This window comes from Lagenorhynchus albirostris, chromosome 3 (genome assembly GCF_949774975.1).
Source record: "Lagenorhynchus albirostris chromosome 3, mLagAlb1.1, whole genome shotgun sequence".
NCBI classification, from domain to species: Eukaryota; Metazoa; Chordata; class Mammalia; order Artiodactyla; family Delphinidae; genus Lagenorhynchus; species Lagenorhynchus albirostris.
The window spans coordinates 76278165-76295727 of record NC_083097.1 but is presented as its reverse complement, the minus strand read 5'-3'; the positions used below and the strand labels follow the sequence as shown (position 1 = coordinate 76295727).

The 17563-nt window shown below is 36.4% G+C and overlaps 1 protein-coding gene across 8 annotated transcripts in view; it reads left to right on the top strand.

Moving 5' to 3' along the window:
* The window catches only part of MCTP1 (multiple C2 and transmembrane domain containing 1), a 539066-nt gene that overhangs the window by 261523 nt on the left and 259980 nt on the right, over positions 1–17563 (top strand). For all 8 annotated transcript variants that reach the window (XM_060143283.1, XM_060143285.1, XM_060143282.1 and 5 more), the window contains exon 3: positions 12394–12536. In XM_060143283.1, the coding sequence (XP_059999266.1) occupies positions 12394–12536 (143 nt within the window). The remainder of the gene's footprint in view (positions 1–12393; positions 12537–17563) is intronic.

The following is a 17563-nucleotide window of genomic DNA, read 5'->3' as shown; positions in this document are numbered from 1 at the left end:
TCAGAAAAATTTCTAGCTGTAAGATTTTGGTGAAAGAGTTGAAATGGGGAAGACTAGAGCAAGGAGATAAAGAGGAGACCATTGACTTTTCTTTTTTCTCACATTGCATTCGTGAATATGCTAAGGAATGGGTTATTCAAGTACCATGCATTTGTGATGCATTTTAGTCATACTGTAACAGAACTGTCTTGAAATTGGTTCAGGTAGTGATAGTAATCAATCAACAGGAGTCATAAAACTGTTTTCATTGTTATTACTTACAGTTTTGATTGAAGAGGATTTTGTTTTCTTTTTAGAGTAGTAGTGACTTTTATTTAGTGGATATGTTCTATGGGCTCCAGTAATTTTAATGTCATATTTTATGGTACTTCCTTATCCATAGGCTTATTTATGTAATCTTTATTATTATTTATAGGCTATTTTTTCTTAATTTAACAAATCCAGTAGAATTGCTATCTCTACATAACTAGGAGGAAGAAGTACCTTGAAAATAAGCATTACTTTTCTGCTATATATTCATGTATTCTTAAATGGTTAAGGAAAGTAGCTAAATAATAATCTCAACTTCAGTTGCAGTAACAGAGAACCCCGGTTTTAGGCGTCTGAATAAGTGCCCAGCTTAGCAAATATGTTAATAGTAATGTATGTATGTAATATTAATGTTTGTATTCATACAGTCAATGAATATTTATTGAGCAGTTGAGTACCTGCTCTGTGGTAGGTTCTGGGATGCACAAGAGGTCTCTGCCCTCATGAGATTTCTGTCTCTTGGAGATAAAAGGCCCTAAATAAATCATCTCCCCAATCAGATTCAGTCATGCTTGTCTAACTGCTACTCTGATGTGATAACGTTCAGAATTAATGTTTGCCAAGCTTAGTGAGATCCATGGCTTCCTAGTATGGAATCCAGTTTCTGATGGGGGCACCTTACGGAATGGCTAAGCTCAGAAATGACAGTTTGAGATACATGGGACAGGTCGGTTGATGGGTTAGACTTAATGGTGTAGTAAACTTGGAATCTGAATTCTGGAGCTGTCACTTACTAGCCTTATGACTAGGGCAAGCAGCCTAATCTTTCTGAACCAGTTTACTCATCTATAAATTACTAAGAATATTAATTTATTCATCGATTGAACAACAGGCATTTATTGGAGGCCTCTGCTGTGCTGGTTTAACCTACCTCACAGGACTACAGTTGTAACTAAAGGAAATATCATATGAAAAGCCCCAGGCACATACTAAGTATTCAAGAAAATTAGTTTCCTCCCACCTCAACTCATTTTTTTTCTTTACTGGGTATTATCTTCCATTTTGTAAGTGAGAAACCCCTGTGCCCAGGAATGGCCACGTTGTAAGAAGGGGTGGTTCATACCACCTAGTCTTATGAAACTGAATTGAATAGAATTCAACCAAGACTGATTGTACAAAATCAAATAAATCATTCCAATAAGAAAAACACTTTTCTAGAAGGAAGGTCTATTTGGAAAGTCCAGGACCAGATGGCTTCACAGGTGAATTCTACCAAACATTCAGAGAAGAGTTAACATGTATCCTTCTCAAACTATTCCAAAAAAATTGCAGAGGAAGGAACACTTCTGAACTCATTCTGTGAGGCCACACTCTGATACCAAAATCATACAAAGATATAACAAAAAAAAAATTACAGGCCAATATCACGATAAACATAGATGCAAAAATCCTAAACAAAATACTAGCAAACAGAATCCAACAGTACATTAAAAGGATCATACACCGTGATCAAGTGGGATTTACCCCAGGGATGCAAAGATTTTTCAATATCTGCAAATCAATCAGTGTGATACACCACATTGACAGATTGAAGAATAAAAACCATATGATTATCTCAATAGATGGAGAAAAAGCTTTTGATAAAATTCAGCATCCATTTACGATTAAAAAAACTCTTCAGAAAGTGAACATGGAGGGAACATACGTCAACATAATAAAGGTCGTATATGACAGACCCACAGCTAACATCGTACTCAACAGTGGAAAGCTGAAAGCTTTTTCATTCAGCTTAATATCAAACAAACAAACAACCCAATCAAAATATGGGCAGAAGACCTAAATAGGCATTTCTCCAAAGAAGACATACAGATGGCCATCAGGCACATGAAAAGCTGCTCAACATCACTAATTATTAGAGAAATGCAAATCAAAACTACAATGAGGTATCACCTCACACATGTCAGAATGGCCATCATCAAAAAACAGACCACAAATAATAAATGCTGGAGAAGGTGTGGAGAAAAGGGAACCCTCCTACACTGTTGGTGGGAATGTAAATTGGTGCAGCCACTATGGAGAACAGTATGGAGGTTCCTTAAAAAACTGAAAATAGAGTTATCATATAATCCTGCGATCCCACTCCTTGGCATTTGTCTGGAGAAAACTCTAATTTGAAAAGATACATGCAACCCAGCGTTCATAGCAGTATTATTTACAAAAGCCAAGACATGGAATCAAACTAAAAGTCCATTTACAGATGAATAGATGAAGAAGATGTGATATATATATATATATATATATATATATATTTGAATATTACTCAGCCATAAAAAGAATGAACTAACACCATTTGCAGCAACATAGATGGACCTAGAGATGATCATACTAAGTGAAGTAAGGCAAACAGAGAAAGAAAAATGTCATATGATGTGACTTATATGTGGAATCTTAAAAAATTATAAAAATGAACTTATTTACAAAACAAATAGACTCACAGACATAGATAACAAACTTATTGTTACCAAAGGGGATAGCAGGGTGTGGGGAGAGATAAATTAGGAATTCGCTATTAACATGTACACACTACTATATATAAAATAGGTAAACAACAAGGACCTACCATATAGCACAGGGAACTATACTCAATTATCTTGTAATAACCTATAATGGAAAAGAATCTGAAAAAGAATATATATATATACGTGTGTGTGTGTGTATATATATATGTATAACTGAATCACTTTGCTGTATACCTGAAACAAATACACTATAAATTAACTATACTTCAGTTTTTTTAAATGGTTAAAAAACTAAAAATAAACAAAAAAAAAAACATTACAGGAAGCATATACTCTATCAGCCAACTTACCAAAAAACCCCAAAACAAACAAACAAAAAAGGATCTGGAAGTTGCATATGTCACTTTACACATCTTGCGAACTCGGCCACGTGGCCATACCCGTTGCTTGGAAAATAAGGAATTCTTTACTGGAATAATCACATGTCCTGCTAAACTCACAGAGACTCTATTACTAAAATGAAAAAGAGGAGAAATGGATGTAGGGGTTCAGTCTGCCACAGAAGCCAAATTAGGATCAGAAGCCTCCATGGTAAGAGTATAAGATAATAAAAATACACAAACACATGTGCAAAATCTCCTGGACAAGGAGAGGCTTTGAATACTGACCCTAAGCCAGAGTTCTGGAGCCTGGGTTACCCACAGCAGTGCTTGTGGGTGCAGAAGATGGAGTGAAATGTAGTCCAAGAAGAATCAAGTGCCTTGATTTGTATTTGACAACAGAGAACTCTGGCAGTGTTCAGAGGATAGATTGGAAGGGAGAAGGGAAACCAAGCAGAAGGCTCTTAGAATAATCTAGACAAGGAATGATGAGACAGTGGTGGCAGAGATGATTTCAAGAGGTATTTTAAGAATTAGAATCAGAGGGCTTCGGAACATTTATCGGGTGACATAGGCTAAACTGTGGTTGCAAGTGGAATTTTAATTAGAATTCCCAAGGCTTAGGAATGTTCATCAGTTAGGATAGGCTGAACTGTGATTACAAATACACCCCCAAATTATTTAATGGCTCAAATGTAATAGGAGTTTATTTCTCACCCATGTGATAGTCCAAGGCACGTGCTTCCGGTTGGCAGATAGCTCTCCTCCACACGATGTTTCAGGAAATCAGGCTTCTTACACCTCAGATCGCTTTTAATTTGTTATATTTTAAGAAACACATTTTGTTCACTGGCATATATAGCAATAGAAATAATACTGTTGTTGAGTGTATAACTCTAAATTGAAAGAAATGAAACAAAATAAGAATAAACAGATTTTAAGAGTATCCATGGGGGAGACTCTCTGTGATACAAGGAATATCTCCTGGTTTTTAGCAGCATTCCATTGGGAGTTTCAGAAAATGAAATATTGCTACTCGAGTTTCACTGGTTTTCCACAGAAGATTTAACTTTGCTTTCCTAGAACCTTGGTGTTAATTTCCCAGATATATATATAATCAGCAAATGATGCTCTGCCCCATTTTTAAAAATTGTATTCATTATTTACCCAAAAAGAAGAAAAATATAATTTAGAAATATTTCCTTCAAACTTATTAATAAAAATGGTCTTGGTGTTTGACACGGTAATTTTTAGTTTCCTGAAAAATACACTTATGTGAAATGGCTCATTCTCTGTCAAGGGCATGGAAGTGAAATCTTATAGATCCTTGACTTTTCTCAGAGAAAGTTGAGAAATCCCCTCATTTTAAAGGTTGAAAAACTATAGACAAGAGCAGTTAAATGACTTTTCTAAGACCACACTGCTTATAAGAAGCAAAAGTGACTTTGGTCAGTATTCTTTCCAGCACAGGACTTACTGTGAGCAGTGTCACAGAATCCACAAAGAAGAAAATTTCGGGGTCAGTGGAGTTAATAACACTCACCGTGACCCACAGATGGAAGGGGCTGCAGTCTAAGAAAAAGCCATTGAAAGCAGTGATGAAAAGTTACTAGTGACTAATACGTTCTTGTTGTATAAAATGATACAATACAACATATATGGAAGCCAAAAAAAGTTACTAGTGACACTCAAGGCAACAGTCTCAGAAAAGTATTGAGATAGCCGAAGAAAAAGGATTGAGGAGAGTATAGATATTTAGGGAATAAAATTTTAATATTCTGATATTTTTTACATGCGAAAGTTCAGTGCTTAACATTTTTTTAAAAAAATTATATTTGATCTTGTTTGGTTAGGATGGCTGTAAAAACATAGTAACATATTCTAGAAGAATTCCAGAGAAAATTGTTTCTCCTTAGGTAAAAATCATGCTTAAAGGATGAGTATATTTGTACCTCCAAAGTCTGTTCACCGATCACTGGTCACAGAGGGAGCTCCCAGGGGTGGGAGGAGCAGAGCCGTTTGGAAAGAATGACTGTGACATCCAGAACACGCTTCTCTATTGCAGTTGTTCTTATGCCATAGATTAATATACAATTAATTAATATTCACAATTAAAGCAGTATTTGTCTAAATCTGTGTGAAAAAAATGTAAGTAACCACCCCCCTTCCATGTTGTAGTTTGCCAAAACTTCCAGAAGTTACCAGGAAATTGCTTGTAGATGCCACCTATAATTTATGCCGTGTGTGCAGGGGAACTTGAGTGAGCTGTATTTACCCCAAATACGTGTATTATTTTTTCTTACATATTCAGAACTCTGCATTTACAAGAGAAAAATAAGCCAAAAAAATTATTCATAAAAATCAATAGTCTGTTCCTGTCATTTACACCTTCTCTATACGGTGTGTCTGGAAGTTTCTTCTACTCAAAGAAAGAAATTTATTTAGTTCAGTCCTATACTGCATTTTATCAGTATTAGTTTTCATTCATCTCTGTGCTGTATCATGGTAACTTCATTAACCAACAATTTAAAAATCACTGGAATATTTGTATCCTCATTATGGAAAAAGATTTTAGTTTCCTTTTATTTTATAACATTAAACCATATGTGATTATAAGCTTTTTGCATTTTAATTTTAATATAGTTATTTAACCCTATGTAATGTTTCCACTGTAGGGCATTATAAATCTCAAAAAAACAAAAAATGAAGAAGGAACAAGACAGTTTAAGGAATAATTTTAATGTATAAATAAGGTACCTGTTTTGAAGATTTTTAAATCATTAATAAAAATAAATGTATATAAAGATATAATCTATTGCTCTGAGTGTGCTTTGAACTTCTCTATTTTTACAGGCCTCTTTCAAGTGTGAAGGACCTTGTTATAGAACAGATATTTTCTCTGTTGTATTTGGTCAACAAAAGTAGCTAGCTTTAAATGTTTGTAGAAGGATTGAATACCTTCAGGAAGATCCAACCTAAATTTGAATTCTTTTTAACTGTTCACACTTAATATTTATATTCACTTCTCTTTTGTCTTTTTCGTCTTTCTTTTCATCTTCCTCCTTCTCCTTCTCTTTCTCCATACGACTGAGTTTCAATTTCACATTGTTTTTGATTAGGAGTTAGCATTATTGAATAAGTATAAGCCCCTGAAACAGGAATAGCTGTTTCTGTTTCATTATGTACTAGGTTTGGGATAAGACTGATTTAAACTTGTTAACCAGGAGGCTCATTTATTCTGAAAATGAAAAACAGGACATTCATTACTATATGGCTATTTACATTTTAAAGAGCTTTCGTACTATTTTAAGGAAAGGAAGACTGCCATCTTGTGTGTGCTGTGTTTATTGCTGCACAAAAGGGGACCCATTCAGACAAGTTTAGTTCTATGTTGGACTTAAATTACATTAAAGGCTAAATAGTCACACAAAATGTTGAAATGCTCAGATGTCCTGACTCAAATAAACAAACAAAAACCATAGCTTGGGGACATGTTTTTCTTTACTACATGAAGAAACATTATACAAACCATCTAATTCCTCTTTTTCAAACAATTTGATCCTAGGATTCAGATATATACAATGAAAATTCCCTAGATCTAAAATACTCTAGAATTTTTAAAGCACAGAATTTATAATTATAAGATAAAATAATAATGTTTTAAAATAAATTCTGAAGTTAATGCTATCTGATAAAATGAATGTGTGAAAGGTTGCTCTTGAATATGATAAAATAAATCTGTATTTTATTTTAGGGCTAACACTTCCTAGTGTCTTCTTCTATATTTATTTTCCCTGTTTACATTTTATTATCACCATAAAAAAGATTGTAATGAGGGTCACAGTCCAGCGAATAACAGCAAAGCACAGGTTGCTAGAAAATGCCTGAGAACTGCCAAGGGTGCAGTAGAAATGCCTTAACTTTGAAGAGCAGAACCACAGGCCTCACAATAGTAATTTGATAAGTGTTTGTGCCATCTTGTGGTTGAATGCAATATTGCAACAAAACAGCACTGGCACTTGAATTTACTTTTTGAGTTTTTTGAACCAACAAACTAAATCTCTTTTGTGTGTGTGTGTGTGTGTGTGTGTGTGTGTAATATATTTGTTAAAGGCTAACCACAAGTTAGTGGCTTGGATTTACTTGGAGTTTTATTATAATAAAATGACTTGAATTCACTGGAAAATCTATTACAATAAAAGAACCTCCAAAACATGTGAAACTTCCTCATCTATGAAATATAATAAGGTAGCATTTCCCAAAGAGAGATCAGGGATTATTAGTCCTGAAGGATACACTCAAGATAAATAGGCTCTACGGTCAAAGACCTGTCATATCCCCTTGGAGAGTAAAAGTGCACATTGTCTTATTTAAAAGCTATAGATGGGCTTCCCTGGTGGCGCAGTGGTTGAGAGTCCGCCTGCCCATGCAGGGGACACGGGTTCATGCCCTGGTCCAGGAAGATCCCACATGCCGTGGAGCAGCTGGGCCTATGAGCCATGGCTGCTGAGCCTGCACATACGGAGCCTGTGCTCCACAACGGAAGAGGCCACAACAGTGAGACACCCACGTAACACAAAAAAAAAGCTATAGAAAATTAATCTGTTTAATTTTGTATTAAATCAGCATTTTCCAAATATGCTTGACCACAGAATTTCTTTTTAAAAAACAAATAATACCTATTAATATTACCAGGTAATAAAGTGACTACTTTTCAACATAAAAGATTAGAGCATTAGGTACAAATCTTTTACTGAAACTAAATTAAAAGAATGATGTCTCCAGTTCTGTGTTGGAATCACAAGCTGAAGGTCTTGAACTTTAAATTAAGGACTCTCAGTCCACAAAGGTCCCTCAGTTACAATAATAAGTAAACTATTAGAAATTCCTTAAAGAGTTTTGACTACTAAAAAAGTTATTAAAATTTAATAATAGCACCCAGAAGCCTCTGAATGATAGTTAGAAAGGGAGAAATGTAGCAGATTTTATTCTATGGAGTCAAAACACAGCGGGAAAAGTCAGATGACTGACTCACCATGTGTGTGCATCTGGAGCTGTTTTCCTGTACTTATGACTGTGAAATTTGCTGACATATGTACCATCTCCAATCAGGTTATCCTGTGGCCAAAGCCACACATTTACAATATATTTCACCATCATAATATCTTTTCAAAGTCCCTTAAAACAGCCTTTCTCTCTTTTTTATACCAATCCCTGAGGTCTTAGTGCCTATCGAAGAGTCAAAACTCTGTCCCTAAACCTTAACTTAACCCTTAGACCAACTCTTGTTATCTGGATTGTTATTTCTTCAGGCCATTGGATATTTACTGCCTCAGGCGGCATCAAGGATACGATACCAAGCGTGAAAAATGTTGTTTGCAGGTGGCCTAATGTAATATTTAATTTCAAGTTCCAGTATCCTAGCTGTGTGACTTTGGGGAATTTACTTACCTGTTCCACACTATATATTTGTATGTAATACCACTTGAGGGTATTCAATAAATGCCAACAGAACAAATGAAACATGGTTTCCTCACCCGTAACCTAGGTAACACTACAACTCACCTCACAGGCTCATTGGGTGGTATGTTATATTTGACATAGTACGTGTTCAGTAAATGTTAACAAGAGTGATCTAGATTCCTTTTTGTAATTTAAGTTCTGCCATCAAGACCTAGTGGATCACCCAGCAGGATTCTAGGAACGAGTTGTCCCTAATTCTAAGAGGATTTTGACAGTTAGCATAGACAGTGGTTGAGGAAAATGTTTCTGATAAGGAGCAAGAAACAGATTGCTTCCAAAAAAGATTTACATTTGAGTGTATAGGCTTCTGTGCTAAATCATAAGTTATGTCAGTTGTTTGCATAATAGCTAAATTAAATAGTGTGAGATACTAATATCAATAACTGTTAAGAAACACAGTCCAACTTCCTTGAAGTCACTTTTCTTGTAAAAGGCTTATTCATACCTTTTTTGGACCAAAGAGATACAAGATTGTTATACCTTGCAGGGGGTGAACGGTTTGTGATGATGTGCCAGAGAGAGAATTAACTGGACTAGGCTCCAGATTTGAGTTCTAGTCTGACCTGGAGCAAACCACTTGACCTTTCCTACTTGTCTCATCTGTAAAACGGAGGCAGTAGGGAGACTCACAGAGGCCTTAGGGTGATTAAGACAGGTAATAAGTGTGAGAGTTTTTTAAGTGAGAAATAAGTTACTTGTCGTTATTGGCACGATTTGTAGTGTCTAAATGATTGTTCAACGTCTTTACATAATACTTCTGTGATGGTGTTTTAGAGTTAAAAAAGGAAAATATGGATGTCCATGTTTCCTAAAAAGCTGCATAGAAGGAACCCTGGACTTGGCATCTGAAGTGTAAATTTGCCTTTCATCCTGTTACTTGTTAGCTTCTTAAGTGATTTGGTGCAAGTCACACTGAATCTCAGGTTGTTTCTCACCTGCAATATAGGTTGACAATATATGCTTTCACCAACTTCACAGAGTCACTTTGAGGATGTATTTAATAGTACTGTGTACACTGTGAACTGTAAGGTCATTCATTTACTCATCCATTGAACAAATCCTTACTGAGTACAGGCTCTGCCCCAGACACTGTGCCACGTGCTGGGGCAGAGTCCTGCCCTCGCGGGGGTTATAGCCAACGGGAAAATTCCTACAGCAAACTGGTAGACATACAAATTAACCTATAAGTAGCATAATGATTAGTGCTACTAAGCAGAAGAGCAAATGTCAGGAGAAAGTGACAAAGAGAGCTAATTCAGATTGGGATGGTTGAGGAAGGCATTCCTGAGCAAATTATATTTAAACTAAGGCCTGGAAGATAAGAAGTGTCAGCCAGGCAAAAGGGGAAGAGAGTGGGAAGGAGGGACTTTTCAAGCAGAGAGCCTGGCTGGAATATGTGAAGACTGGAAGAAACAGAGGAGAACTTCTAGTAACAGGAAAGCTGGAAGAGAGTAGGGGCCAAAAATGAAGGTGGAGAAACAGCAAGTTCTGTATACCATGTTAGAGGTTTTGGATTTTATTATAGGTGTAGTTGAAAGGTGTTGAGAGGTGTTAAGCAAAGAAGGGGGAAGATTAAATTTGCAGGTTTAAAAGGTCCGTCTGGCTGTCATATAGAGAATTAATGGGGGAGGACACGGAAGCGTGGAGAGCCCAGTTAGGAGGCTATCATTGTAGTTGCACAGCACAGAAATCATGGTAGCTGAACTAAAGTGGAGGAGAATTAATCAGACTTGGTGGTGTCCTGGATGGAGAAGGAGGTATGGAAAGTAATTTTCCTGCATCTTGCTTGAGGAACTGTCAAATAATGGAGCCTTTAACAACCTGACAAAGCCTGAGGGAGGATCGAGGCCTATGTTAACACTGGCATGTCTATTATGTATCCAAGTGGAGGTGAGAAAAGTCAGCAAGAAGAGAGGTCTACCACCCACATCGTTAAGTCATTCAATTATTCACCAAATGTTTATTGAGGAACAATATGTCTAATTCTGTACTAAGTGCTGGAGGTTTAAAACACAGTGATACAAATGGCTCTGATCTTATGGAGCATATTGTATTTTAGCAGCTGGTAGTAGCTGCATAGGTGATTTTAAAAATCAGAGACAAAACTGCATGACTGAGGAAATTCAGACGGGTACATGGATGTTAATATCTCTCAAATTACGTGCTATAACACTTCCACTTCCCGGGGTGCTCAGCCTGTAGCTGGGGATCAGGGCCTTAAAAAATAGCCATTTTAACTGTTAAACATTTTGGTTCCATTGACTCCCTTAAAGAATGCATTGTAACAGTTTAGTATTAAGCCTACATTTACATTTATAAACATTTTGTAAAGTTTGTCTTGTTATAAAATCAAGCTGTCAAAATGGGAGTTTCACAAAATGGAAAGTCGTTATTTTATTAGACCCAGGTCTAGTCATACAAAAACAAGGTCTTCAATTTACTAGGGGAATGTGGAGAGTTTTGAGAGAGCCCCCAAATGATTAAATAAGAAAATCCATATCCTATAAGGCAATCCTTATATTTAGCGTAGATATTTATGTGTCATGGAGGTGAGTGGAGTATTGAGGAGGAATATAGGTAGTGAGTTTAAGTATATCAGCCTCATAATTTTAATACCTAACATTTACATGGTGCTTTACAATTTTCTGAGCCCCACTCATATTTTTCTTTAAATCGTGTAGACCATAGTTATCAACTATAGTTTCAGGTTGGACAAAACAGGAAGAATTACAATTTTATTCTAAGGGAGTCAGGTCATGTGTAAAGAATTATTTTCTGAGGTTGAAGATTGTCACGCACTGGAGTGGTTTCCTTGGGGATGTTCCTGATTCAGCTTTTTAGGAATCCTTAATAACAGCATAGAGTTATGAGGCCAAGACTGATGTTATTCATCAGTCAAAATGGAAATGGTATAACATAAATGAATGTATATAGAGGCCCTTCCCTCTTGAAGTTGCAGGGAAAAAAAAAAACAAAGCACAGGCGGTAGAGCCACACAGCCTTGGTTGGAACCGTCACTCCATCTCTTGCTGGCTGTGTACCCAAGAGCAACTGATTTGATTGCTCTTATTTCCTTTATCTTCATAGGGAGCTTAGGAGGTATTAATGGATAACATGAAGTACCCAGGTTGTTCAACAATCATTTGTGCCCCTCCTCCTGATGCCTTCCTCTGAGGCATCCTTCCCTAGCATTCTAAAATTGAAACCTGTGAACAAAATACGGGACCAAGGATACAATTGATACCTGTGAAGAAAATATGGGACCAAGGATAAAACTGAAGCTCAATTTAAGACTCACCTTTTCCAAAACCCATTAAACTAGTGTAAATTTTTAGCAGCATATATGTCTAAAACTTGATAAATCAGCCAAAATCATGGATCATCTTTTTTATAGTTGACCAGATGAAACGTCAGATTAATCTCTATCATTTACAACATGAATTAAATTTATAAATGCAGCATGCAGTAGAGTTTTAAAATACCAGAACAGGGTTACAGTATTAAGATCAGAAGATATAATAATAATAATTTTATTATTATTTACTGTCACTTGAATATTTAAGGGAAAATTTAGGAAAAGGCACTTAATCCTTATTTTTCTCATGTGATAAGGTTTACTTAAATTTTATTCCTTTAAATACTTTCTAATATTTAGATGAGCTATTCTCTTGCTTCTGTAGAAAAACACGATTAACATGGATCAATTTGTATCTCTTTAACAGGGACAAGTGATCCATACGTGAAGTTTAAAATTGGAGGAAAAGAAGTTTTTAGAAGTAAAATAATACACAAGAGCCTCAATCCTGTGTGGGAGGAGAAAGCTTGCCTTCTCGTTGAACATCTTAAGGAACCATTGTACATAAAGGTGAACCATTTATTTGTTTTTTCCTAATGTAATCTGATATAGAAATCCCTGTTTAATGGTTTTTTATAATGTCTGTCTGTCTGATGAGATTTTTCACCAGAGGTATATTCTGCTATGCGCAATTCTAATCTGTTGGTGATGTGATAGAAATGAGCTATAGGGGAGGGGGAGCTGGTGGGAGCATCTTTCTTCTGGACAGTTCTATTGCCAGTTATAGTTAGGAGAATTATGAAGTCTATCTCCTCCTGCTTGGTGCAGTTAACTGATTTAGTGCACTTTGGGAATGTATAAAAACAAGACTCCATATAATCTAGCAGGAAGAGCTTACACAGAACACACCTTTTCTGTTTAAAAATTATAGCAGGGGAGACTTCCCTGGTGGCAGAGCGGTTAAGAATCCACCTGCCAATGAAGGGGACATGGGTTTGAGCCCTGGTCCAGGAAGATCCCACATGCCGCGGAGCAACTAAGCCTGTGTGCCACAGCTACTGAGCCTGTGCTCTAGAGCCCACAAGCCACAACTACTGAGCCTGCATGCCACAACTACAGAAGTCCATGCGTCTAGAGCCTGTGCTCTGCAACAAGAGAAGCCACCACAATGAGAAGCCCGCGCAACACAATGAAGAGTAGCCCCTGCTCGCTGCAACTAGAGAAAAGCCCACGCACAGCAACGAAGACCCAACGCAGCCATACATAAATAAATATTTTAGAAAGAATTATATCAGGGATCTACCATCCCTGGTTGCAAACAAAATGCTTTACTTGGAAGGTGAGGAGGGTAAACATAACAGAGGAAGGAAAACTCCTGTCTCTATTACATTACCAAAGATGGGGGGAAAAAAAAGTATTTCCTTTCATTTGATGTAGTTAGAAAAAGAAGAATTTATGGAGTTAACCTTAATTCCTTATTTTACTTTCAAACCTGACTTCCCTTTAATTCATATCGCTAGGTACTTATATTCTTTTGACTCTTATGTTCTGACTATCCATGCAGTGACCAAACCTTTTTCTGCTTGTACCACATCACATGCCCCATCCTTCTCTCTAAATTGTCACAACTGGCACGTGAGCCCCAAAGATCACTTGATCACTCTTTCAGCAATCTCTGGGCATCCTTCTTCCCCTCAAATCTTCATTTGCATTGCTTCCAGTTGTTTCTGTTTTCCACAGAAAGGAAAAAGTAATCAAGATGTTACTAAAATCATAGCAGGGCCATTTATCAAATCGATGAAAAAGAGAACTACAAGTATGTAGTTGATAAGTTTCTAGAAGTCATTATGGGGAGCATAGACCTGTATTTGCTTAAGAAATTGTCTCAAATGGACAATGGCTAAAGGAAATCAGTTAAATAGAATTAGTGAGCTATCTTTTAGTGTTCAAAAATCATGACCCGGGCTTCCCTGGTGGCGCAGTGGTTGAGAGTCCGCCTGCCGATGCAGGGGACACGGGTTCATGCCCCGGTCCGGGAAGATCCCACATGCCACGGAGCGGCTGGGCCCATGAGCCATGGCCGCTGAGCCTGCGCGTCTGGAGCCTGTGCTCCGCAATGGAAGAGGCCACAACAGTGAGAGGCCCGCGTATCGCAAAAAAAAAAAAATCATGACCCAAGAATTATTGATGTGAGAGTAGAGGGAAAGAAATGTCTACATGAGAAAAAAGGAAATACCTTCATAATAAAGAACTGAGATAAGGGGAAAAAAGGAATTTTTTAAAAGACAAGTAGGATTAAGGAAGCTTATTCCTAGGGAGGTTTAGAAGAAATAAGTTAGAGCAGCTGCAACCATGAAGGAAATGGATAGGAAAGGAAAGCAGGGTTAATAAGGATAGCACTGGACCATTGGGATCTCATATAATGTCCCTTAAGAGAAAAATTATGGAAGAAAAGGATTAATTTCTAATTGCGTTTGCTGTGAATCTGTTTCTTTAATGGGATATTACTCTATGACGGAAGCATGTGGATTTCCAGTCTTTAAAGCGGTTACAAATGAATGTTCCAGTGTTACATTAGGTAATGGCTGGGTCCCTCTGCTATTCTTTTGTGTTCAAGAATGACATTCATCTGTGCAGAAATCCAGATGTCAAATGTGTATTTCAAAAGGAATATCATAATAGGCTCAAAAGCAAACAAAAATCTGAAGTACACAGAAAAAAATGGTGGCAGAAATTTTTGTTTTGGTTTAAGAGAGCAAGAATAGATACACTTACATACTGAAAACGGAGACTGTAACACTGCCTATAGACCAAAGGCCTGGTTAATGTCACACTGGGAACAAAGAAGTTAGGAGAGAAAACCCAAGGGTGGTTTTTGTTTTTTACCACTTTGAGTTTCCAAAGTACAACATTATGTAGCCACAACTTAACTTCCACCTTACAGAAGAAGATACATAGTGAATTGTAAAAGATTTGACACTTTTTTTTACATTTCTACATAATAAAATATAAGTTAAACAGAAATCATACTGGCCTCTCAAATACTAGTACAAACATAAAATAACAAGACTTTATTTTTATGAATGCGTTATACTTTTTAATATGCTTTGATCTTTTTCATTTGATTTTCATTTTCTGGACCATGCATAGGGCTTCTTTTGAAAAAAATTTTCTGACTTTCACCTTTACTTTTCCCATGTTTTGTGTTATCTACTTTTTGCCTAATGTGGGACACACAAAGACCTAAATAATATACATTGGTGGAAATGATATTTTAAATTACTAGAATTTCATGAAGATTGCATTATTTTCATCGTCTCTACATAGCTCTGTGTGATTGACTTTTATATGTTGCCCATATCCTCTGTGATAGGAAATTAATCTTGCCTGAAAGATTTCTTAGGGACTAACTGATTCTATAGTGACAGGTAATATGAAAATGCATCCATGAACTAGATGATTAGAAAATATTGTCTTCAACCCTCCTCTCTATGGTTCAATGAAAAAGAAGTCCACGTGCACACTGTAATCTGATTTCTATCAGTGTAAAGATTACCAAGGGAAACAAAATTCAGTTCTAAGCTAAGGTTATAAAATCACACTGAAGTTACAGTACTTGTAACATTTCTAGTAAAAACAAATTTTGAAAAATCTTGGTAGAGTCATTTTTAAATACTACACAAAATAAATAAATACACTTTCCAATTGGTTGGAATTCATGTAGCTTTTAATTTTGATAAAAAGAGAATATTCCTTCAGTTATGAATGACTTCACAGTAAGGGCAGGTATAAAAACAAGGCTGCAGGGATGGGCTTGAAACATATTTATCGTAGGGTAGCAGTAGAATCTGGGAGTTAAATGCAGTGCTTCTAATTGAGATAAGAGCCGCTGGAGCCTGCTCTGTGTCCACAGAGATGCTCCAGCACACATCTTAAATAATAGAGTAAATTCAGCATCCATTGCAGTTGAATTAAATTCAGATTCTCCATTGTAATTTCACTGACACTATTATTCCAGGTACATGATGAGCACCCAGAATTACAGTGGAAAGAGGTAGAAGTAATCTAAAAGGAGAAATGTAAATTGTTGCTTGTTTGGCCTAATCATGAGCTACAAGAGCTAAATTGAAAGTGCTCTTCTAAATAATAGAAAGATTTTGATAACTAGAAAAACTATTCTGTTTGGAGCCATAGTACTGATTCTAAGATTGTCATTTTAACAAACTTGATAGTTCCTTAAATAACTCACATCTATCCAAGCTTAAGATTTAAAATTGAAAAGGTACTTAAAGCATGGGTCAAGCTAAGGACCATATAACTGTCTTGTCCAAAATTATTTCTCAGTAGGTTCTAAGGGTCCTAAAAAGAATTTTATATACCAACGACCCTCAACCCTGACTGTACATCACTTTAAATATGCTCTGTGTCTGAAATCCATTACAAAATTTGAATCTGACCTCTTCTTAGCCCGGGCATTTAGGGGCAAGTAACATAAATATTTTAAGCTTTGGATTCCTTATCTGACAAATGGAAACAATACTTTGTTCACTGAGTTGTATAAGAATGAAATTTAAAAATCTATATGATATGTTTAACACAGTGCCTTATATATGGTAAATGTTGAGTAAACATTAATCGTCATTAACTCTGCTTCTTATTGCAGTGGGAGTGCCTCTCCTATTTCATCACTCTTCTATGTTCTATATTTTCTGACACTTCACCTAGAGTAATGCTCCCTCTGACAAATAGTTTATAGAGCTTGGAACCAAACTGCATAGCAAACGATTTCATTAAGGAATGGATTCTGGTGTTTCCATTCTTCCCTGTGTTTATGCCTTTGCTGAGTAATAGGAATTGAGAACTATTGTAAACATCTAGCATTAGGACGGTAGAAAAGAGTCTCCCCATGAGAATAAACAGAGTTTGAATGTTGACTCGCCCATTTGGGCTGTCTATGCCGATCAATTCACTGGATTCACAGCCTTCCACTTCATATGTGTAGGTGAATCCCAGGTGTTCTCATGGATTGTATGTCACTGTAGTCACCCCAAGATTTTAATCCTTAAGGCTGATACAATCAGAAGAGATTGCACAAGAGAAATTTCTCTAATTTTGGTGTAAATTTTATGTTGTAAAATACACTACTGCAGCCACTTGCAAATACCAAGGTGTCAGTTGTATAAGATATGCCACTGAGCAGATGACTAAAGTTCAGAAGTGTAATTGATCAAGGAGAATATTTACTGCGGGAGTGCTGTGCTTTCTACAACAAATGTACTCCTGAAAGGTTGTAAGTAAATCAAATGACTATAAATTGAATAATTTAAAAGGCATTAGAGGAGCTTATAACTTAAATAAATCCCTTGTGACTCTTCTAATTTAAGAATCCCTTTGTAAAGCGAGGGATTTATTTTTTTTTTAATATCAACTTTTTACATATTAAGTTTGTTTAAATTGCAGTACACCTGTACTAGAGAAAAGAAAACAGTAACTGATACAAGGCTTCTGTACATGCTACTCCCTCAGCTTTTTTTTTTTTTTGCGGTACGCGGGCCTCTCACTGTTGTGGCCTCTCCCGTTGCGGAGCACAGGCTCCG